Source organism: Taudactylus pleione, unplaced genomic scaffold, assembly GCF_031769625.1.
Source record: "Taudactylus pleione unplaced genomic scaffold, aTauple2 ptg001563l, whole genome shotgun sequence".
NCBI lineage: Eukaryota > Metazoa > Chordata > Amphibia > Anura > Myobatrachidae > Taudactylus > Taudactylus pleione.
Genome location: NW_028285960.1, coordinates 23250 through 48020, shown reverse-complemented (window position 1 = coordinate 48020; position 24771 = coordinate 23250). Strand labels below are relative to the sequence as shown.

At 42.5% G+C, this 24771-nt stretch overlaps 1 protein-coding gene across 5 annotated transcripts in view; it reads right to left on the bottom strand.

Annotated features, from left to right (window-relative positions):
- LOC148442371 (ferric reductase 1-like) overlaps positions 1-24771 on the bottom strand; it is a 52767-nt gene that overhangs the window by 9756 nt on the left and 18240 nt on the right. For 3 of the 5 annotated variants that reach the window (XM_088464025.1, XM_088464027.1, XM_088464026.1), the window contains exons 6-10: positions 24479-24664; positions 19206-19304; positions 11787-11940; positions 1535-1648; positions 1195-1307 (exon numbers count right to left, since the gene is read on the bottom strand). In XM_088464025.1, coding sequence (XP_088320151.1) covers positions 1195-1307; positions 1535-1648; positions 11787-11940; positions 19206-19304; positions 24479-24664 — 666 coding nt within the window. The remainder of the gene's footprint in view (positions 1-1194; positions 1308-1534; positions 1649-11786; positions 11941-19205; positions 19305-24478; positions 24665-24771) is intronic. The other 2 variants (XM_088464028.1, XM_088464029.1) reach the window with 2 other exon arrangements.

Sequence of the window (24771 nt, the reverse complement as noted above, 5' to 3'; positions counted from 1 at the left end):
TCATAGGCGCCTGTAGGCACACAAACTTTGGTTCCATAAACCTCATCTTAGCCACTAGATATACCTCTTTTATACAGGGAAAGGGACACTATCCCCCTGCCATGTTAATTCTCATAGCTGATGAAAAAAGGCTTGTTACATATATTATGCAGGTAAGATAACAAAAACATATCTCAGACTTTGCTACCCATACTGTAGGTGCAGCCCTCTATTTCTAAAGCTCTATGGCCTGGAGGGGGGCAGTGAGAAATATATGGGCTGCAGGGGGCAGTGAGAAATCTATGGGTTGGATGGGGCCAGTGAGAAATCTATGGGTTGGATGGGGCACATTTGGGGTTTCAGCATGTGGGACTCTACGAGATTCATCAGTTATTCAATTATTGGTGACTAATATATTGCTAATAATTTGAACCTCCACAAGTTTGTATGTCTCTAAAACAGTGTTTATGTATTTTTTTTTCATATATATTGTTTGTTTTCTGTATATCTTTATGTACAGTAGCTATGAGTTATATGCGATTCATGTGTTTATAGCAGAATATGTTTTATTTTTTAGACACCTACTTTACTGACTGCGTACATTGTTGCAAAGACCACCTATCTAGGAAGGGGAGGGGATAAATGGAATAGATAAAAGATTAGAGCGATTAGAGATTTTAGGGGATATGTATCAAGCCTTAGAGGGAGATAATGTGGAGATTGTGCCCAAAGCAACCAATCAGCTTCTAACTATCATTTCATAAATTGTGTTAGATAAATGACAGTTAGATGAGAAGTTGACCAATGCAAAAAAATAAAAATTATATTATATAACTATTATATATATATATATATATATATACACACATACATATACAGTAAATCTCTCTCTCTCTCTCTCTCTCTCTCTCTCTCTCTCTCTCAGATTAGAGAGATAAGAGATATGATAGACAGGAGTGCATCAGAGTTCATCACAGGATGTCAAGGATACAGCAGATCAAGTGACAGGTATCAGAAAAGTAGTGTACAATAAACCAACAAATTGGATTAATAATATAACAATTATGGTTTTGGGTTCCAAGATGGGAGATGGGGGAGGGAGTTAGACACTGATATCTAGTACAGCTTATAATCAGCAATAAATATGGAAGTACAATAAGTAGAATAGAATACACGATTGGAGGCCTAGGACAGAGATTCACCATCTCATCTCACCTGGAACCATGCAGCCTTTCCAAGGAATGGTTTTCCAGCTGCACTCTTCATATAACGAGCCATTATCTTCCCGATGCTGCCAGTAGTCATCCATGCAATCAGCATCAGGGCACCTTTGGAACAGATGGTGAATTAGAATGTGGCGTCCCCTCTATGTGTGTGCTTTCCAAGTAAGGTATAAGAAAAGCAGATTGCAATTTTAACACTAGCCAGTCATTAGGAATTGCAAACATCATTAATTGTTTAAGAATATAGAAACAGACTAAGCTCTTTGGGGGTTCAGTCCTTCTATTTTTTACTGTAGTACTAAAGGATAAAGTAAATCATTACACATACTCACCATGACCAAGTACTAAAGAACTTCTTCCACTCTGTGCACTGCCTGACGACTGAAAACTTGAAAGGTCAACAGCACTGCTGGACATGGCGGTCTTTGAGTGTTTTTGGATCTGCCCTGTGTACAATGAATTGGTTTACAATTTGTTTCACTATTCATTCAAAAGACCATAGATGATATTAATGAAAACAGTTCTGACTTGGGGGTAAATTTAATAGGAATTGTGTCTGTCTGAGATGCCATTCACGGGGGAGTTTGCCTTTAGTAAATCACAGTGTTTGAAGAACAGGTCAAACACAGGTAACAAAACCTGAATCTCCCTGAAAAACACAGGTGAACTGAAAACAAACAGAAGTATATACACCATCGGCCAAACTCGCAAGTACTTTCTATAGACAGGAATACAACACGGGAATTTACCAAGAATCATTTTCTTACACGATCATAAATGGAGCACACTCAGGGCAAAATAGAAGTAAAAATAGATTCCCTCCTGAGCAGCGTGTTTAGCAGAAGCATGCACAGATCAGTGTGACCTGTGAATTGTTCTGAGTATAAAACAGGCATTAAATGGTTAATAATAATTTTATATATATATATATATATATACACACACACACACTCGCAAAAGTGTTAACCAGAAATGTATACCATTTGAATCATTTGGTTAATAACATTGCACACAAGATGTGATGAAGTAAAGTGTTTTCATATTCATGAAATCAATCTTCATAAAACAGTATTTAAACTTAACAATACTAGTTAAAATACAATAGAAGATATAGGGGTCTGTTTACTAAGCAATGTTAGGAGACAGAGTGAAAAGTGATAAGGTGCCAGCCAATCAGCTCCCAACTGTAATTTTTCAAACACAGCCTGTGAGATGGCAGTTAGGAGCTGATTGGCTGGCACCTTATCACTTTTCACTCTGTCTCCTAACACTGCTTAGTAAATAGACCCCATCGAGATGAGAGAGAGATAGGGGAGAGAGAATAAGAGAGAATAATGTAAAATAGCTGCTGAGAAAGCATATCCAAGATGACTGCTGAGAGAGCACATCCAAGATGGCTGCTGAGAAGGCATGGTGAGAGTGTGTGGGGGTTGGTATGGCTCATGTCCTATTGTCCAAATCGCATGGTCCCTAGACAAAAACTCCATTTTGAATGTCAGAAAACTCGCATAATGTTGTAACTCTGTAAATCATATACAGGTTGAGTCTCCCATATCCAAAATGCTTGGGACCAGGGGTATTTTGGATAACTGAATAATCCGTATTTTGGAATAACTGCATACTATAATGAAATATCTTGGGAATAGGACCCCAATATACACACATAATGCATTTATGTGTTATATACACCTTATACACACAGCATGCAGGTCATTTTATACAATATTTTCAATAATTTTGTGGCTCAAGCAAAGTTTGTCTACATACATGAAATTCTTTTATGTTTCATATACACCTTATACACACAGCCTGAAGATAATTTTATACAATATTTTTAATAATTTGTGCCTTAGACAAAAAATTTGTGTACATTGAACCATCAAAAATCAAAAGGTTTCATTATCTCAGTCATGCCAAAATTATTCCGTATTTCGGAATATTTGGATATGGGAGACTCAACCTGTTTCCATTAATGATCATAATTATAACAAACCTATTTAAAGTATACAACACCAAAACTATGATATTATTATAACTATGGGCCTCATTCAGACCCACTCGCGAGCGGCTGTCCGCTCGCAAGTGGGTCGATGGTGTGCACTGCGCATGCGCACGATGGAGGGAGCTCTGTCGTGCGCATGCGCGAGACGCGACGAGTGAAGGACTTTTCTTCGCTCGTTGTGTCTGATCAAAGGGGGCGTGCTGTCGATGTTGATTGACAGCACGCCCCCTTTGGTGGGCGTGCCGGGGGCGTGCCTGCCAGACGGAGGCGTTCCCAAGGGAACGCCTGCAGTCAGAAGCCGGCCCCACTGACATCACTAGTGATATCAGTGGGAGTGATTTTGGCTCTGATAGAGCCAAAATCACTCCTGGCCTTGCGGATGAGAAACTCAACCGCAGGCTTCTGCTCGCACTGGCGATGGTCGCGATGGTCAAGACCATCGCGACCATCACCCTGCACGCTCGTATAGGCTGTGGGTGGTGACCCACAGCTATACGAGCGTCCAGGAGGACGCTCCATATTTCTGGAGGTGGGCCCTGATTCAGAGCGAGCACTCTGGTCAGAGCGTCCGGCTCTGAATCAGGGCCTATGATCACAATGCTAGTAATTCACAACTCAATTGAATCAAGCACATAGTACATGGCCCTAACACAGCTCACCATCTGATATTAAACTGAAATATATATTCTGAATATTGCAATTACACAATCATATCATAATACTGAAAGCATCCACCAACCACATGGACAAACTGCAGTCTCCATTAAACACATGGTATGTGGGGGTCATCCTTATCCCATTCAAAGCTGTTATTATTTCAACTTCCATGATATACCACTGATACCAACCTATGATTACATCCATGATACTATACAAACTTATTCTGATACTATAACATTGTATAATACATATGAACTGATTCATCTGTCCTCTAATTACCTGTGGAGGTGTGGTCAGAAAGGGAATATCCTATTGGTCCATTAAAACTAATGCTCAGTTTAAACATGTGGGCTGTTGTTTAAAGCCTTCCTGTATTTAGGCTATGAGTCATATTCAATTAGATGCGCCCAGCGATACTTTTTCGCCTCCCAACTTTCCGCCTACTTCGCCTGTTTTGTAGTCAGAAAAGTATCACGCGTGTCCTCGCGTATCTCCGTATTCAATTTGAAAGTAGGCAAAAACGGCACCCGGCGAAATTGAAACAGGTGGAAAGTGCTGTCACATTTGAGGAAATCAGCCTGACACCCCCCAAAAGATTCACAGACATGGGGGATCACTATGGGTACCCCCGAATAGCCCTGCTGAAGGTATTTGGGCTTTTTAAACAGGCTCAATAGGTGCCGTTTTGCGTTTTTGGTTAAGTGGTGAAGAATAGTATTTAGCAATTTTTTTTGGACAACATAAGTGTTCCCATCAAATTTGGGGTACTTGAAAACGGGGGGTAGCATATTTAAAAGTTGCTAATTTGAAGTAAAAAATATCATGAAAAATCCACCTGCCACATGCACCTGCAATCTTAAAAACACCTGGGGCATACTTGGGGGACCCCCTGGAGTCTATTTCGCTAGTTTTTAACTTTGTCCCCCCCAATTATTTTTTTTGCCCCCTTTTTCAAAGTCATTTTATGGGGTGTCCTTAAGTGTTTTTTTAAAAAATGTTGACACAGTTTACCTTTGGGGGACTGTCTGAAGGCTGCAGGGGGGTTTCCGCAACACTGCACCCCAAAACCCCAAATTCTGCACCTTTTCCGTCTGTTATTCATAGGCAAAACTTTTTCGCCCATTACATTGCATTGACTTTCCGCCTAGGTGGAAAGTCTTTCAAATTGAATACGGAGTAAATTCAAAACAGGTGAAAATGACGTCATTGGCGAAAAAGTATCGCGGATACGGACTTTTCGCCTCAAATTGAATACGGGCCTATGTGTGACCTGTGGCTCTAGCTAGAGGTAAACAAGTGCTACTTAGGTTGTATTGTGGGATCTGTCTCCATCTATGGGTATGTTAAACCATCTGGCCAAATCAGTTCTGGGATAAGACTCTGGGATAAGTAATTACATATACACACACACACACACACAATATATTATATAGATATATATATTTATTTTTATTTTTTTTAGTTGTATAAGGAATATTATTATGTATTGATATTAATATATTCTACATTATATGGTGATATTGATATACACACTGTAACAAGGACGATCCATGATGATGATCCACAATCTTTTAAATGCTCTCTCTGAATACTACCTTGCATTGTCTGCACTTTCTTCATTGGGTAAAATTAAGTAGCAGTTAAGCTATGTTTGAGTAGTGAAAGCAGCTGAAATACTGTACCGTGGTTTCAGGTAAATAGTCAATACACACGCTGGACATACACACGCTGTTAAAGTGAACATGTACAATGTTACATAGCCATGTTACAGGTGTAACATATCTCCATTTGCATGAAAACTAAATGGAAATTATATATATATATATATATATATATATATATATATGGGGTGAGCGGGTTCGGATTTCTGAAATCCGAACCCCCCCGAGCCCCCCCGATCCGAGTCCGATCCGAGTCAGGCTCGAGTTTTCCCGCCTGACTCGGATCTGAAATCGAGGCAAAACGTCATCATCCAGTCTTCCGGGTCTCGCGGGTTTTGGATTCTATAAAAGTTACCCGCGTCGGCGCTATTTTCTCACTTGGCTGTGGACAGTGAAGAGGGAGAGTGGGAGTTAGGGCTGGCTGGACTGTATAGTGTAGTGTAGTGTTGTGCTGTGTTGTGCTGTGCTGCTGTTGTCCATAGGGGCTGTGTCCACTCCTCCAAAGTAAATAGGGGCTGGCTGGGCTGTGTTGTGCAGTTTGTTGTCCATAGGGGCTGTGTCCACTCCAAAGTCTATAGGGGCTGGCTGGGCAGTGTTGTGCAGTGTCTCATAAAGGCTGTAGTCCTAAAGGGGTGCTGTAGTGTTGTCCAGGGGGTGACCTGTCCATCAGGGGTGCTCCCCCCAAGTGCAAAAAAAACCCATAGTGGATGCCAAAAAAATATAATAAAATATTTTCTGTATTTGTGACTTGTGTGCGCTGTAGCCGCACGTGCATCAACAAAGTAGCAGCGCCAAGCGTGCGCCCGTGTCAAAAGTCAAGGGCCGGTTTGGACATCCGGTCTGGACTGAAGGACGTGCCAACAATTTCTGACATGTCTACTGTCACTGCATATGATACTGTCACCACTGACAGAATGGTGGAGGATTACATTGGTGACAGCATCCAAGTAGGGATGTCAGACAGTCCGTACCTGTACTGGCAGGAAAAAGAGGCAATTTGGAGGCCCCTGTACAAACTGGCTCTATTTTACCTGAGTTGCCCCCCCTCCAGTGTGTACTCCGAAAGAGTGTTTAGTGCAACCGGGAACCTTGTCAGCGAAAGGCGTAGGAGGTTGCTTCCACAAAATGTGGAGAAGATGATGTTCATAAAAATGAATTATCAACTCTTCCAGGGAGACCAGCCTCCAGAACTTACAGAGGGACCTGTGGTGGTGGATTCCAGCGGGGACGAATTAATTCTCTGTGAGGATGAGGATGTACACAATACTGAAGAGGGTGAAGAATCGGTGGATGAGGACGACATCTTCGTAGAGCCAGTTTGTGCAGGGACAGATTAATTGCCAGTTTGTTTTGTGGGGGCCCAAACGAACCAATCATTTCAGCCACAGTCGTGTGGCAGACCCTGGTGCTGAAATGATTGGTTTGTTAAAGTGTTCATGTCCTGTTTGGGAGGGCCCATTGACAATTCCATCTTGCACCTCTTTTTTTTCTTTGCATTATGTACTGTTTGGGGCCTAGTTTTTCAAACTGCCATCCTGTCTGCCACTGCAGTGTCACTCCTAGATGGGCCACGTGTTTGTGCCGCCCACTCGTGTCGCTTAGCATAGTCATCCAGCTACCTCGGTGCAACCTTTTGGACTAAAAACAATATTGTGAGGTGTTCAGAATAGACTGGAAATGAGTGGAAATTAATGTTATTGAGGTTAATAATAGCATAGGAGCAGAAAAACCCACAAATTCTGTGATTTTAGCTGTTTTATGCTTTTTTTCAAAAAAATACAGATCCAAAACACAAAACCCAGAACCCAAAACACGGAAGGGTGGTTTTGGCAAAACCAATCCAGATCCAAAACACGAAGAAAGATCCAGATCCAAAACCAAAACACAAAACACGAAAAGTGGCCGGTGCACACCCCTAGTATATATATATATATATATATATATATATATATATATATATATATATATATATATATACATATACATACATACATACATGCACACATACTGATTAAACATGCACATATAAAGCTGAGGGAAACAAATTGCAAACAGATTGTTAGATGCATGGCATGCAAAAAAAAGTACTGTACATATTACTAGGACAACATCAATCATCCTCTAATCTAGCTCCCATTACCTTCACACCCATTCTGGTACAGTAGTTACCTACAGCTCCAACCTAATAAGCCTAAATTTGCACGATTATCCTTACAATCCTTTGCCACTTCATTTACTTGTGAGTCTATTAGTACTAGTTTTAAAGACATCCATGCTTAAGTACAGATTAAATAATTAGTACCTCAACCATTTTAATTTTCCCATCAGTGTTCATGCATGAATATCCTTAAAACCTACACTGTTAAGGTATCTTGATGACTGAGTTTGGGAAACAGTGGTTTAATAAAAAGGTGAAGGATTTTTAGAAATATAGATAACATTGTGATTATATCCTGCTAGATTGTAAAATGTGTAGTCCTGGATTCATGTATAAAAAGGAACCTTAAACTACTTAATAAATTTAATAAGCATTCACGAGAGAAGGAAAAGATGACTCACATTATATTAATTATTACAGTAAAATATTGTTGCTGGCTTTGCTTACTAGGCCTGTTCTAATTAATCTCCCAGAGAGTTTAACTTCTACTTGTTTTATTATATATTCATTAAAATTGGGAGGTATAGGTCCATCAGATCTATAGTAAAAGATCATAGGGGTTTCCCGTGCTGACCTCTTGTGGACCTTCCCCTTTAATATCGAGAGACTCAGGTGAGACAAGTACTATTCAGAAGAAGAAAAGTATGAAATCGTGTGATCCTGTCATCTATTCCAACTAAAGGTGAGCAGGGGTTACACATATAGTAGGACTGGCACCAGCAACCAATCAGATGTTTGCTGTCATTTTGTAATCTAGGCTACAAAAAAGGCAGCTAGAATCTGAGTAGTTGTAAAGCAACACAACAAGTTAGTGAGCAATAATATATTGTTGGCACAAACACATACAGCTACATAAGTGTCCTCTCTCATCATTGCTGCAGTTGCGCCAAACAGTTTCTCTTGGCGTGCCAGGTCCCATGTTGCTCTGCTAGCACTGGGTGTTTTTTTTTTGCCAAATTGTGATAGGATGCACTGGGAGACTGTGCCGGCTAATTTGATATGAGACACTTGTATATCTGTGTGCGAGTCTCTAAATCAGCATATGAAGTACAATGATGCAGAGGCTGTGGCTTTTTTACAAGCCAAGTTCCACTGTGCTTCATAGACAATATACAAGTATCATATATCAAATGAAAATCGGTAATCATTGTGACTAAGATGCATTTTTAGCAGAAAGAGATGCCTGACACTAAAAGAGTTGCATGATACCTGGCGGCTCACTAACACCAGGGATCTTGTGTCACATGGCGTATTGAGGTAGGACACACGTGTAAATTGCACAGACCTAAATAACAACCAGTTCATAATACCTTAGTGATGGATCATTTGCCATTTGCTTTGATAACCCTTATCAAATCAGATAATCTGTCTGGTGGGAAGGAAAATCTGGTCCGTTTTCCAGTGTTAAGGAGCAAATTTCTATTCTTATTTGCTCCCATACATTACCAGATTTACCTTCCCGCCAGACAGATTGGACAAACATATCTACAGATATAGCTATAGGTGTGTACACAGCCTAAAGGCTCATACACACTTAACAATATGCTCCATGAGCGATATCGTTAAGGGTTTCCCTTCACTGCTGAGCTCAATGTCATTAACGACATTAAGCATACACACTGAACGATATCGTTAATGATATTGTTCAGTGACGGCACCCTCCCTCATCCCTGTACTTGCAGAACCTCATGATATCATTAGGTTGCCCTGCAAGTATGGGCAATGAAAGACATTGTTAATGATCAGCAGGAGCGCGCATTGTTAACGATGTCTTGCATACACACTGGGCGATATTAAAAGCGATGAACGATATAGTTATCATTCATATCGTCAAACTTATCGTCTAGTGTGTATGCGGCATAGGAGAAGGGACAGGATATGAGGAGGTGTTGTGATCAGTTAAGCTGGCCATCCACTATACAATTTTCTGTCAGATATCTGTCCAATCTGGCTGGTTGGAATGAAAACCTGGTAATGTATGGGAGCAAATGACAGTCGATCATATGGTTTTAATCACTGAAAAAAGGAAATTTTTTTCAAAATGGTTAAATTTGTGTGTTTTAACCAATTTGTCTGAACAATCATTTTTGGCTATTTTCCAGTGTTTGTGAGCAAATGGACAATTGTCATTTAATCCCATACATTACCTGGTTTTCATTCCAACCAGCCAAATTGGACAGATATCAGACAGAAAATTGTATAGTGGATGTCCTGCTTAAGGGCCCGAACATGCATTTGGTCAAACCAAGCTGACCAACCAAAATCTCAAATTGTTTGAGCAGCATAATTTCTCTCATCTCTATGTCATCACTCACTGTTAAGCAGGCCATACACGGTGCGATTTTTTGCACAATATGGGAGATTTAGATCAATCGTATTAACCAATCGTGTAAATCGTGTGCGGTATTTGTATGATGACGATGTGCGTCCCCACCATCGTAATTCTGCATCGTAAATAGGATTTCTACCTAACGTGAACAATGCGACACACATCGTACGCTGTTTTGCAGGCAAAAGATCCAATGTGCGATGTAGGAGGTCTTGCAAAATCCGTGGCCACACCCCTCCATTTTAGGACAGACGACGCAATCGGAAACTAAGCATCTGTATCGTATGTACAATCGTACACCATTTGTCAAATCATATAGAGAATTTCAAGGGAAGAATCTCATGGGAAATCGTACAACACATCTGAACGTTGGGACATCGCACCGAGTATGGCCTGCTTTACAGTATATTATTTCCTTATTCACCATTTTAGATAATAGCTAGATACCATAGTTGTACAAACTGGCCAAGCAAGTCTTCATTTGTTGTTTATGTTAAATGATTATATAATTACAGTATGTAAACCAGTGTATATATGTGCATGTAGCTGTATATATGTGTTTTAACTTTTAAGACTGTATCACTGTGTATCTCTTTGCATAGACTAGCAGATATTGAAATCAGGATCTCAAGTTAGAACAGGTACTATATGCTAATCAAAACTGGTTTACATGCGATTCATATTGGGGACCAGACAATAGATCCATTTGTCAACAACAAGATTTACTTTGATCAAGTCACCTTAATTGTGAAAGTTCAAAAATGCTAAGGCATTTGGCAAGGCCTCATTGCAATTTAAAATACAAAGAAGTGAAGGCTAATCTTATAGAGCCCTGACCTTAATTTTGAATTCTATGTAACAGAGGATTGATGGTTAATTTGGTTATTTTACAAGGTTATGTCACTAGCCAGGGTCTCAATAAAATGGAAAAAGTATATTCCTTTGTATATATTCCTTCGTATACTGTATATTCCTTTGTAGAAGTGACATATGCATACCTTAATGCAAAGAGAATACACTTTGAAGCATACCATGAGAAAAGTCCAGATAGAGAAGATTAGGGGTATAAATATGAGTTGTCAGTCTGAAGTTAAAAAGTTAGTAAAGGGTTGATGGTTAGAGGAATAGGAGGAGATGGAGCTGAACACACCTGGATTCCTGTCCTCTCTCTTCAATCTCTTCCCTCTCCACACATAACTCCCTAGATATACTCTATGGGGTATATTTACTAAAGGTCAATTTTAAATCGATGTTGTGTTTCTGAAGCTAAATAACACATTTACTAACAGACAGTTTTTGGATTTGTTTTTTTAAGTGGTAGTATGTGTGTGATTTAGCTCCAGAAACACAACATCACTTTAGATTGATTTATATTGATTAAAACTACCCTTTAGTAAATAGAACACTATTTGTTTCTCCTTCTCTCTATGGGGTCTATTCATCATCACCTAATTTCTACAAAAGCAGGTGAAAACATTTTTCACCTGCAATTGTAGAAATTAAGTATTCAGGCCACTCATCATGAAGGTAAAGCAGGAGATATCTGTGATATCTCCTGCTTACCTTCCTCTCGCGGAATTGCCCACTGTCCCCATACACTAGCATGGGGACAGAATTCATCAAGCTCCGAAAATACAATACTTTCGGATCTTGAGTACGGGAGCATTTGCCATCTTCAGATAGCGATAAATTATAAAATGATACAATTAGAATATTTGCCTTAAGAAAATGATAGTAATACGAGGAAAGCACCCAAGATGGCTTTTACACTCACCATTTGTCATAGCTGGGCCACTGACAAGAAATACATAGTAGCTGGAAGTGGCACTGGATCGTTGTTGGTTAGGTAGAACGATATTGCTCTGCGTAATGAATGAACATTTCAACACCCCATTTACATAAGATGTTACTAAAGAGCCTGCAGTGCTCTACAAATATAAAAAAATACATTTATAAGTTTGTTGGAGAGCTATATCACAGACAATATAAAAGGCGACTTCATACTTATACTGTAGGAGGCTCTCTTACTCCGGAGAGCAGTTACTGCACAAGTCTTCTACATTTATTTAGATCTAGGAAATATGTTACAGTATGTCTACACTGCCTACACAGCTGCTTCTGCAAATAACCAGGAGGGAAAAAGAGGAACTGGACGTAAAACACAAGAATGGGTAGATAAGCAGGGGCACACAAAGGCTAGGGGCAAGAGACATGGGGAATGCCATTAGGGGATCAGCCAGCAGCATGGAAGACAGACACGGTGTAGGGCATTTCACCTTTTGATATGTGTACTCTAACATGACAGAGTTGTGCTGCGCCAGTGTGCTATATAATTTACATAATGCTTTGTCATTCCGATAGAACTCCAATGTAATTTACAGACCATGACATATTGCAAATACTGTTTGCTGCCTTATACCATTCTCTTTGACCCTGGTGTAAAAGAGCAGTAACTTGGTATTACTGATGAAGTCAGTGGCGTAACTATGGAGGGTGCAGGGGGTGCGGTTGCTATGGGGCCCGGCGGCTTAAGGGGCCCGCCGGCCCAGCGATCGCACCCCCTGCACTTTCCATATGCCGGGCGCCCGCTGAGATTGTGTTACCAGCGGACACCCGACTCCCACTCAAACCCCCGGCGGCAGCCGGAGGACGGAGCTCACTCAGTCTTCCGGGTCCCGCAATGCACTATGGGAGTGACGTCATGACGTCACTCCCATAGTGCCGAGGAGCGGACGCCGGGGACGGAGCTCAGGAATGAGCTCCGTCTTCCGGGTCCCGCAGTGCACTATGGAGAGTGACGTCATGACGTCACTCTCATAGTGCCGAGGAGCGGGCGACGGGGTGGTCGGTAGCTTCACAGGAGCGGGGATAAGGTAAGTTTTTTTTTGTTTGTTTTGTGTTTGCGCCCGCGCCCGTGGGGGGAAGTTACTGGGATCTCACTACTGGGGGCATTACAGAGGGCTCACTACAGGGGGAAGCTACTGGGGGCATTACAAGGGGCTCACTATTGGGGGAAGCTACTGGGGGCTCACTACTGGGGGCAGCTACAGGGGCTCACTACTGGGGGCAACTACAGAGGGTTCACTACAGGGGGTTCACTACTGGGGTAGCTACAGGGGCTCACTACTGGGGGCAGCTACAGGGGGTCACTACTGGGGGCAGCTACAGGAGGTCACTACTGGGGGCAGCTACAGGAGGTCACTACTGGGAGCAGCTACAGGGGATCACTACAGGGGGCTCACTACTGGGGGCAGCTACACAGGGCTCACTACTGGGGGCAGCTACAAGGGGCTCACTATTGGGGGCATTACAGGGGGCTCACTACTGGGGGCAATTACAAGGGGCTCACTACTGGGGGCAACTACAGGGGGCTCACTACTGGGGGCACTGCGTAAGGGGCACCATTACAGTGGGCATTGCATAAGGGGCACCATTACAGTGGGCATTTAATGTTTTAGGGGAACTACTGTGGTTATTGTGTAAGACCTAAGTTAGGGGGGGGCCCTTAAAAATGTTGCTATGGGGCCCAAAAAGTTCTAGTTACGCCCCTGGATGAAGTCTACCCATTACTTCAGCTAGAGGTACTGTAAGTTTGGAAGAGATTTCACACTCAAAGTACAACCCTATTTTCAAATACAAAAATATGAGCCACCAGGCATATTATATGAATTGAACAAAGAGGAAGAGCACTGGTAAGTACTTACTACACTACACATAATTTAGGTGAGGGGGAAATTACTGCAAACAACCGGACCAAACATTGCTTTTTTGTTATATCATACACCAAGTAAGGGGCATAGTAATACATTTCAAACACTAATTGGGGACAATAATAGAGTGATTAACTACCAGCCACTCAGCTCCTAACTATCATGTTACAGGCTGTGTTTGAAAATGACAGTAAGGTTCTGATTGGTTGGTAGTTTATCAATCTCCATTTTATCACTTTAAAGAAATAAATACATTTGGCCCATATGGGAGAAGAATGATATATTAAGTATAGTACAGGGGCACAATTTGATATTTATGTATGGCGGAGCACAATCATATTCATAATAGTACGGGGGCAAAAATATGTATTAATACTAAGGGGTTACTATTCATTTAAAACATAAAGGTGGCAATGAGCTGTACTGTATATTTTCCACCAGCCAGGCATACCAGGAGGGACCCAATGTCATTTCTCTGCTCATCCCCAAGTGCAGTCCCCTCTGTACTTACTGCCCTGCTAGTGAAGGGGATGTTTTTTATGTTATTAACAAACACTAACATTGTTGTTTTTTCCTAAATGGCCTTCTTTTTGTGTTACTCCACATGTGATCTAGAGGTGTCAAAACCTCTGCACATCACAGGCAATTTGTGTTTGAAACTGCTGGATATACATAAATCCGGTGGTTGCAGGGCAGAATCACCACTTTTACAGCAGTTTTAAAACTGGGCAAATAAACGCTTGCTGACAATTTTACCCCAAATCAAGGCAAGTGAGCATTTTGGAGTATTGCAGCCCCATCATACTGATTCCACCCGCACTTACTGTACAAGCTCTTCAGTACTAGTGCTCATCAAACTGGCTTATGCCTATATGCTGCTGATCGCTAACTGGCATCCCTGGAGGGGAACCTGTACTACAAAGTATGATAAGGCCATGAGAGCAGAATGTGAATGGTATGACTATTTGAAACATATTAGTGAGGGCAAAAAGTATATTAAATAGATCTTATACGCTGGCCGCTAACAATCACTTGTTAACTTGGTCAGTCTACTGGAAGCGAAACTAATAATGATATAGTTTGCATGACATTTATTAAACTGCACAGAAGAAGTAAATAAGAAATTGTCAATGTTCCTATGGCACTGTATGAAACATAACAAGCAAAACAAAAAAGAGAGAGTATACTTTACTGTTACAGTGTCCCTTGAAATTTAGCAAATGTTTGTTCATTTATGAGAGAAACAACCACAATAGTGTATTATTATAAATAGGGGTGAGCGGGTTCGGATTTCTGAAATTCGAACCCCCCCCGATCCGAGTCAGATCAGAGTCAGGCTCGACTTTTCCCGCCTGACTCGGATCTGAAATCGAGGCAAAACGTCATCATCCCGCCTTCCGGGTCTCGCGGGTTTGGATCCTATATAAGGTACCCGCGTCGACGCCATTTTCTCACTCGGCTGTGGACAGTGAAGAGGGAAGGTGGGAGTTAGGGCTGGCTGGGCTGTGTAGTGTAGTGTAGTGCAGAGTAGTGTTGTGCTGCGCTGTGCTGCTGTTGTCCACTACTTCAAAGTCCATAGGGGCTGGCTGTGTTGTGCTGTGCTGCTGTTGTTAATAGGGGCTGTGTCCACTACTTCAAAGTCCATAGGGGCTGGCTGGACTGTGTTGTGCAGTCAGTTCTCCATAGGGGCTGTGTCCACTCCAAAGTCCTGTGCAGTGTCCCAGTCCTAAAGGGGTGCTGTAGTGTTGTCCAGGGAGTGCTCTGTCCATCAGGGGTGCTCCCCCCAAGTGCTAAAAAAATAATAATTTTTCTGTGTTTGTGAATTGTGTGCGCACTGCGCAGTAGCCGCACGCGCATCAACAAAGTAGTGCCAAGCGTGCGCCTGTGTCATAAGTATAGGGCCGGCTGGCTTGACCGTTAAAGGGTGCTGTAACCCCCAAAGTACACTCCAAACCCAAAAAAATATTATTTTCTGTGTTTGTGAATTGTGTGCGCAGTAGCCGCACGTGCATCAACAAAGTAGTGCCAAGCGTGCGCCTGTGTCATAAGTAAAGGGCCGGCTGGCTTGACCGTTAAAGGGTGCTGTAACCCCCAAAGTACACTCCAAACCAAAAAAAAAATTATTTTCTGTGTTTGTGAATTGTGTGCGCAGTAGCCGCACGTGCATCAACAAAGTAGTGCCAAGCGTGCGCCTGTGTCATAAGTAAAGGGCCGGCTGGCTTGAGCGTTAAAGGGTGCTGTAACCCCCAAAGTACACTCCAGTCCAAAAAAAAAATTATTTTCTGTGTTTGTGAATTGTGTGCGCAGTAGCCGCACGTGCATCAACAAAGTAGTGCCAAGCGTACGCCTGTGTCATAAGTAAAGGGCCGGCTGGCTTGACCATTAAAGGGTGCTGTAACCCCCAAAGTACACTCCAAACCAAATAACAAAATATTTTTTCTGTGTTTGTGAATTGTGTGCGCAGTAGCCGCACGTGCATCAACAAAGTAGTGCCAAGCGTGCGCCTGTGTCATAAGTAAAGGGTCGGCTGGCTTGACCGTTAAAGGGTGCTGTAACCTCCAAAGTACACTCCAAACCAAATAACAAAATATTTTCTGTGTTTGTGAATTGTGTGCGTAGTAGCCGCACGTGCATCAACAAAGTAGTGCCAAGCGTGCGCCTGTGTCACAAGTAAAGGGCCGGCTGGCTTGACCGTTAAAGGGTGCTGTAACCCCCAAAGTACACTCCAAACCAAATAACAAAATATTTTTTCTGTGTTTGTGAATTGTGTGCGCAGTAGCCGCATGTGCATCAACAAAGTAGTGCCAAGCGTGCGCGTGTGTCATAAGTAAAGGGCCGGCTGGCTTGACCGTTAAAGGGTGCTGTAACCCCCAAAGTACACTCCAAACCAAATCACAAAATATTTTTTCTGTGTTTGTGAATTGTGTGCGCAGTAGCCGCACGTGCATCAACAAAGTAGTGCCAAGCGTGCGCCTGTGTCATAAGTAAAGGGACGGCTGGCTTGACCGTTAAAGGGTGCTGTAACCCCCAAAGTACACTCCAGTCCAAACCAAAAAAATATATATTTTCTGTGTTTGTGACTTGTGTGCACTGTGGCTGCACGCACATCAACAAAGGAGCAGCGCCAAGCGTGCGCCTGTGTCCCATAAGTAAAGAGCCGGCTGGCTCATTTCTTAAAGGGTGGTGTAACCCACAAAGTGCACTAGTCTCCAGCAAAAATAACATAAATGGAGGACCAAACTTTCTCTGATAAAAATAAAATAGGGAAAGATCAAGAACCACTTCCTCCTAGTGCTGTTGCTGCTGCTGGGAGTTGTTCATCATCCCAGAGAGGAAGTAGGAACACCACCACTTTTACTAAACAATTGACCCTCCAACAGTCCCTAGCGATGAGGATGAAGTACGACAGCAGTCATCCTGAAGCAAAACGTATAACTGAGGCCTTGACTGCTATGTTGGTGTTAGACGTGGGTCCGGTATCCGCCATTAGTGCAGTGGGATTTAGACAATTGATGGAGGTAGTGTGTCCCTGGTTCCAAATCCCGTCTAGATTCCACCTGCATCCTCAAAGCAGCAGCGACAAGCATGCGTCTGTCTGTTAAAGGGTGGTGTAACCCTCAAAGTGTGCTCCACAAACAATAAAAAAAATTTTTTTTTTTTCTGTCTTTGTGAAATGTGTGGGCTGTAGCCGCACCTGCATCCTTAAAGCAGCAGCGACAAGCGTGCATCTGTCTGTTAAATGATTACATCGGTGACAGCATCCAAGTAGGCATGTCAGACAGTCCGTACCTGTACTGGCAGGAAAAAGAAGCAATTTGGAGGTCCCTGTACAAACTGGCTCTATTTTACCTGAGTTGCCCCCCCTCCAGTGTGTACTCCGAAAGAGTGTTTAGTGCAGCCGGGAACCTTGTCAGCAAAAGGCGTAGGAGGTTGCTTCCACAAAATGTGGAGAAGATGATGTTCATAAAATGAATTATCAACTCTTCCAGGGAGACCAGCCTCAAGAACTTACAGAGGGACCTGTGGTTGTGGATTCCAGCGGGGACAAATTAATACTCTGTGAGGATGAGGATGTACACAACACTGAAGAGGGTGAGGAATCGGAGGATGAGGACGACATCTTGCCTCCGTAGAGCCAGTTTGTGCAGGGACAGATTAATTGCCAGTTTGTTTTGTGGGGGCCCAAATGAACCAATCATTTCAGCCACAGTCGTGTGGCTGACCCTGGCGCTGAAATGTTTGGTTTGTTAAAGTGTGCATGTCCTGTTTATACAACATAAGGGTGGGTGGGAGGACAATTCCATCTTGCACCTCTTTTTTTTCTTTGAATTATGTACTGTTTGGAGCCTAGTTTTTCAAACTGCCATCCTGTCTGCCACTGCAGTGTCACTCCTAGATGGACCACGTGTTTGTGCCGCCCACTCGTATCTCTTAGCATAGTCATCCAGCTACCTCGGTGCAACCTTTTGGATATAAAAACACTATTGTGAGGTGTTCAGAATAGACTGGAAATTAGTGGAAATTAAGGTTATTGAGGTTAATAATAGCATAGGAGCAGAAAAACACACAAATTCTGTGATTTTAGCTGTTTTTATGCTTTTTTAAAAAAAATTACAGATACAAAACCCAGAACCCAAAACACGGAAGGGTGGTTTTGGCAAAACCAATCCAGATCCAAAACACGAAGAAAGATCCAAAACCAAAACACAAAACACGAAAAGTGGCCGGTGCACACCCCTAATTATAAGACATAAATGGACAAAATTAATATCACTTGGAAACCAGTAAATAGACAAACAACTGAAAAGATTTCTGTAAAACAACTATCAAATTTTGGAATAAAAGACTTGGCGATTACCGAAAGTTGTGTATGCTTCACTTCTGGCTTTGGCGGTTACATTAAACTGCGGTGATGACAGATTCAAACCAATATGGAATAGATTGCAGCCCTATTTAAACCAGCACAGCATGCATTGACTCAAGGAAGAGCTACACCATAGATCAACACATTGGATTGTACTGCATGCTGCATCTCAACATCGCAACCCACTCCAGACTGGAGGGTGACTCAGGATTTATACCCTGTATTCACAACAACGCTGACTTGTGTCCCCCAATTCATGACTGTGGTTGCTCCTTTGAGTTTTTATATCTGGTTTATTTTAAGCATGTGTTTTTATAGCTCTCTCATTATTGCTCTAGTTGAGCTAATTATCATTTTGTTTATTTTATGTACCTCCTGATATTTTTTATCCACTTGGTTATATAGACCCATAAATTTAGTTGTGTTCACAGATTTCTTTTCAGTTGCTTGTCTAGTCACCATAGAAACATTACCACTTTGTTTGCATATTCCCATTTCTGGGGTTTGGGAGACCCTGAGTATTGTGTCCTAAGCTGCTTTTTTTTCTGTGCGCTCCGAAGTATGACCACTATTTTTCTCTACCTGCACATAAGAAGTGCTTGCTTACTCTAATACTCACAGTGTTGGTAATAATTGGAGCGACTTTCCCAGTGGTATATGCCCGTTGTACCATAATATTTCCTGACGAATTGGTACAAATATAAACATCATCAGTTCCCTGCAAGATACAACATGATTAGCTATAATATATTCTAATAATTATAGGACTCAAATGTGACAAATGGTAACACGGGTATAGTCATCATTGACCAGGGGGTGGTGTGTTGTGGTTTCGGGGTGCTGCACCTTTGTGTGGGAGTACCTTTCCCACACCTCCTTGAAGAAGGCACCTGTGCCGAAACGCATTGGGGACCCTCACATCAAACCAGACACCGATCCAGGCTGACCTCCACTAAAGATCCCCATCCCCACCAGGGACCACCAGTGCAGAAAGCTCTCAGCCCACCCGCCTGCTGGTCCGCACCGCTCACACCTCCAGTGACCGGCTCCACCCTGGACCAGCCCCTCTCCCCCCCTGCTCCCAGGCGTGCTCAGCAACTCACTCCTGGCCAGGGGTGTCTCCACCGTCGATCCCCATTTCCACAAGGGACCGTCAGTGATAAGAGCATCCCGCACATCCGGCCGCAAGTCCGCCCAGCCAACATCGCCAGTGACCAGCTCCATCCCGGTCACACTTTCCACATTCCCCTCCCTGGCTTTTTTTGAACCAGGGGTGGTCCCAGCACACACGCTGCAACCCAGCCTCCCAGCAGCTCACCCATCCACACCTCGGGCTCCGCACCACCAGCGGCACGACCAAGAGCCAAATTCAGCTGCATACTCCGGTCGCTGACCTCCGCAGACCAATCAGAACAGCCGTGCACTTGCAGCACTCCAGCAACACGCTGATCCAGCTCACCAACAAACCTGCAGCTTCCAACCTATCTGCAACGGCCGCAACGTCGACCTACATCACCATAACAAAAAACCTACCGGTAGGTAAGTACTGCCAAGACTCACACCAATACGCGGGACGCCGCACAGGTGTTCCAACCCACTCTGCAAATCCCCCCACCCCCCGAGACTTCCTAGACTGTCGACCATAGGTCCAGCAGGGGTGACGTGCAAGGTCACTGAACCGCACGGGAAGGAGCCCCCTAAAAGGGTCCACCTACCTCTCCAGTCTCATCACCACTCATCACTGAACCCCACCCACCTGCCCGGGATCTTAACAGAGCAGCATTGTGACTACTCAATAAAAGATTTTGCCCAAAATTACTGTGTCTCGCTGACCTCATTTTGATCCTATTCCATTCCCCTTTTCACATTACTCCAAACTACACTCATACCCAATCACACCCTCCTCACTCCCAAAACATCACCACCACCAGAAGAAACATTCTAATTAACACCACTCACAAACACACACAAGTCATCACCATCACCATTACTAGCAGGAAGAGCGCACCTTACCCCCCCCTACCCCCATAGTCATCAGGTCAACAACTACAATGTTGATAGTCAAAAGGTTGACACTATAATGTCTACATGGTTAAAATGTTTTCACCTGCAAAATGTTGACACATGAAATGCCAAAAACATTATTTTCAGGGTTGGGTATTAAGGTCAGGGTAAAAATTAGGAGTTGACAAAATGTACCTTTCAATATTATGGGGTCCGTACAATGACGGTCTAGAAAACAAACTGTAACTGGTAAGCTGTAATTTGCTACAATTTTGCTTAAAGGCATCATGTTAAGTAATTATTTTATTAAACTAATAAAAAGAGAAAATTTGTATTAAAAATGCTCTGGAATGTAAATTAAAATTTTAAAGCAGGACAATAGTAAATGTAATGCAATTTACATAATTTCTGAAGGTTCCTGCTTTGGATAGATGGTAAGTTGTAGAAAACATATCACCATAAAATTACTATTGGGAACCTTTAATGTAAAATATATTGTGGCATTGCTACATACCAATATTTATCTTTATGAAACAGTGGGTAATATAAAAGTAGAATTGATCTCAGTCACACCCAATATACACATTCAAACATTTCCCCAGTGACTGGCTGCTTCATGCTTTAGGTCAGTGATTACCAGCCTCGGTCCTCAAGGCACAATAAAGCTGGCCATACACTAGACCAGTGATTCCCAACCTCTGTCCTCAAGGCACACTAACAGTCCTGGTTTTAGTGATACCCATAATTGTGCACAGATGGTTAAATCAAAATAACTGAGGTACTAATTAAGTCACTTATGCTCAAGTATGGCTATCTCCAAAACCTGGACTGGTAGAGTACCTTGAGGACTGTGGTTGGGATCCCCTGCACTAGACCAACTTTCATCCAACCATTCAACTAGCTGGCTGGTTGGATTGAAAATCTGGTAAGGTATGGGAGTAAATGATAATCAGCAATTTGCTCCCAAACGCCGGAAAACAGATGAAAATGGTCGTTCAGACAAGTTGGTTAAATATTTGAGTTAAATAATTTGATTAAACAGTTTTCCGAGGTTTGGGAGCAAATAGTTTATTGTAATTTGCTCTCATACCTTACCAGATTTTAATTCTATTTAATTGAGCACAGATGGTTAAATCAAAATAACTGAGGTACTAATATAAGGCCCCCATATATCAGCAATTGATTGCAGCAATTCTGCAATTTGCAATCGATTGAAAAAGGGAAAGATTTTTATACACAATCAATTGCAAATTGCAGAATTGCTGAAATCAATTGCTGATGTATGGGGCCTTTAGTCACTTATGCATAAGTATGACTATCCTTAAAATCTGGACTGTTAGTGTGCCTTGAGGACCGTGGTTTGGAACCCCTGCTTTAGGTCTTGAAGAGTTTCTTGAAGCAGCACAGACCATTATAGTTTAACCCCTTCGCTGCGGAAGACAAGCCCCATATGTCATCTTCATGTAACGGTGGATGACAAGTGGGACTCCTCATCCTCATTGATTGGGGAGAATAATAAACAAATCTGATCTTCCCCATTGGTCCGGATGACCGGTGGGGACAGGACGTGATGACAGTCACTGGGAGTTTCTGAAAGTGCCATCAGTGCACACATACACGCTGACGGCACTGTAAAGTATAATTTGTGTGGGTGCTGCATAAATATATTTATTTAAAAAAAAAAAATCAGTGATTTATTTTATCGCTTCAGATTTATTACATAAAAAAAAATCAGGAGATGTGGCTTGACAGTGGGCCCTAATTAATATGTTGACGCAATGGCGATATTTAAGCAGATTGAGCTATTGTTAGCGATTCTGCATACGTGTGATCTGCACTGCATTAGTGCAGCGATTGAATTGCAATTATGCTCACACAGAGGATTCACTCGCAAAGTGAGTGACAGGTAGTCAGTGTTTAGGGAAGGTAACGGGGAGGTGGTTAGAAAAATGCAGGCTTGTCGGACCATTTAAACACCGCTTTCTGGGCATCCATAAATTAGCCACAGCATTCTTGCTCGCAGCAGGAGAGTCCTCTGCCTGTCTGGAGACCCGCTTTTTCTGCGACAGCTTAGACTTACTCATAAGGCTGATGGCCACCTGATCTGCATTCAGGGTACTGGTTTTGTGTGTTAACGGCGGATGTGAGATGCTTTCAGTGAGTGTCTCCAAGCACTAAATGTTGAGAGCCTTATTAGCATATTTTCACAATTTCGAATCCGTGGGAGATCGCAGCTGCGATGGCATTTGTGTCCACATCTGAATCAGGCCCAGTGTTAGCAGCACTGCAGAGGTTAAAGATACAAGGCCTGATTCACTACGGATCCCAACTGCGATCGCGGCTGCGATTACGCATGCAGTCTGACTGTGAAGATATGCTTATCCATTGCAATTGATAGCACTACATAAGAACGACCATCTTACCTTACACACATCCTTAATGTTTAGCAAGACTGCAAAATAATCGATAACATCGAGTACAATCGGAGCCTCAGGCACACTTGCACAAGGTCAGACCTTACTCAGAAATTGCTAACCTTCATGCACGCAGAGAGTACACAAGCTGTGTATGGCATCTCAGTGGATAATTTATGAATGCCCCGGCAACAGCGTTCAAACGCCTTGGTACGCCTGCATTTCGCCCGACCACTCTCCCATCACCACCCACAAATGGCACTTCCTGTCAATCACTCTGCGATGGGTCTGCGTAGTCACTGCGATCGCAGTCCCGTTCTGCGTATGCACTGCGCGAACAATTGACTGATTGTGAGTGTAATCGCAGTTGTGATCCTTGCTGAATCAGGCCCACATTACACAATATAGTAAATTAATGAAGCATCATATGAAAAAGACTGCACAGAATATTAATAAATAAGTTGCATTTACCCTATACAATTCTTTTACATACAGGTGCTATGCAAAATTAAAGTGCTAAACAATAAACAAACACAAAAGCTGTAAATTGGGAATCTGTCTTCACAGACCAATTGCAAATATCTTTGGGGTAGATCACAGAAGCCACACCAATAAACAGTAATAGTACATATCTGTTTGAGGAATCAAGCCATTCATAAACAGCTGGTGATCATCCTGACCGCCTGCATTTTAAGGGGCCCATACATCTGCACAGACTGACGAAATTTCGTGTTCTACCGAAATCGGGGGCGATGGATTGGGAATATTTAACATGTTGAAAAATTTTGATTCCCCGATCCAGACTCTACAATGGCTGAAATTGTTGAATCAAGGATTTTTAACATGTTGAATTTTCCTGATCCGCTGACGAATCCTCGATCATCAAGGTCTGCTGATTGGAGGTTTTGGTCGCCGATTAGCAGCTCCAGTTGCCTTTGGCAGAACAAGGAATCATGACTCTCAGATGTATGGAGCCATTTAATTATGATCTGATAGGACGCATTTGCAATCATGAGGGAAGGACTTACATGCAATAAAAAAAAAAAAAACGCAAGATCCTTTTTTCTAGATCAGAGATCTGACTTATGGGAAGACTCGAGCTGGGACTCGGTTCTATTTGAAACCCCTTCTGTCATATGTTATATGTCAACAAAGGCATCCACATGCAACTATACAGATGTGTCCTGCTACATCTTTGCCAATCACGCTACAAACATGCGCACGCATCGTGCCATGCGATTACCCGCAGCAGCATACGCTACGGTGTGCACTGCGATCGCACCATGCAATCCTATGGAGATGGGGGTGTGAATGCAGTGTGTGTATCTGATCATGGGCACACGCCTCGTGCCATACGTGGTTCAATTTGCTGGGTACACAGCAATGTTGTAGCAGGACACATCTGTCCTAGAATTTTTAAGGTATTTGTCTTAGAGTTTCTTAACAAAAAAGAAATGAGACCCCTTTTTCTTACCATTTTTGTATCATTCGAGAAACCAATGGCCACATAACCTGATGTTGAGCCGCTCATTTCAAATACGTAACCATTACTAGAGGGAACTGAAGACATGAACAGACAATTGCTGTCACTGGGACTACAGTTCTCCGGACTAGTAAGGCAATACTTCCGAGAACCGCATGTGGTATTAGACATCTGTATCTGTAAGGAAAATATGGTTATTATATTCTGTCTCACACAGTACATATCACATTCATACTGTATGTATACAATTTAATGTCACACAGAACATGCCATGCCAATTGGTC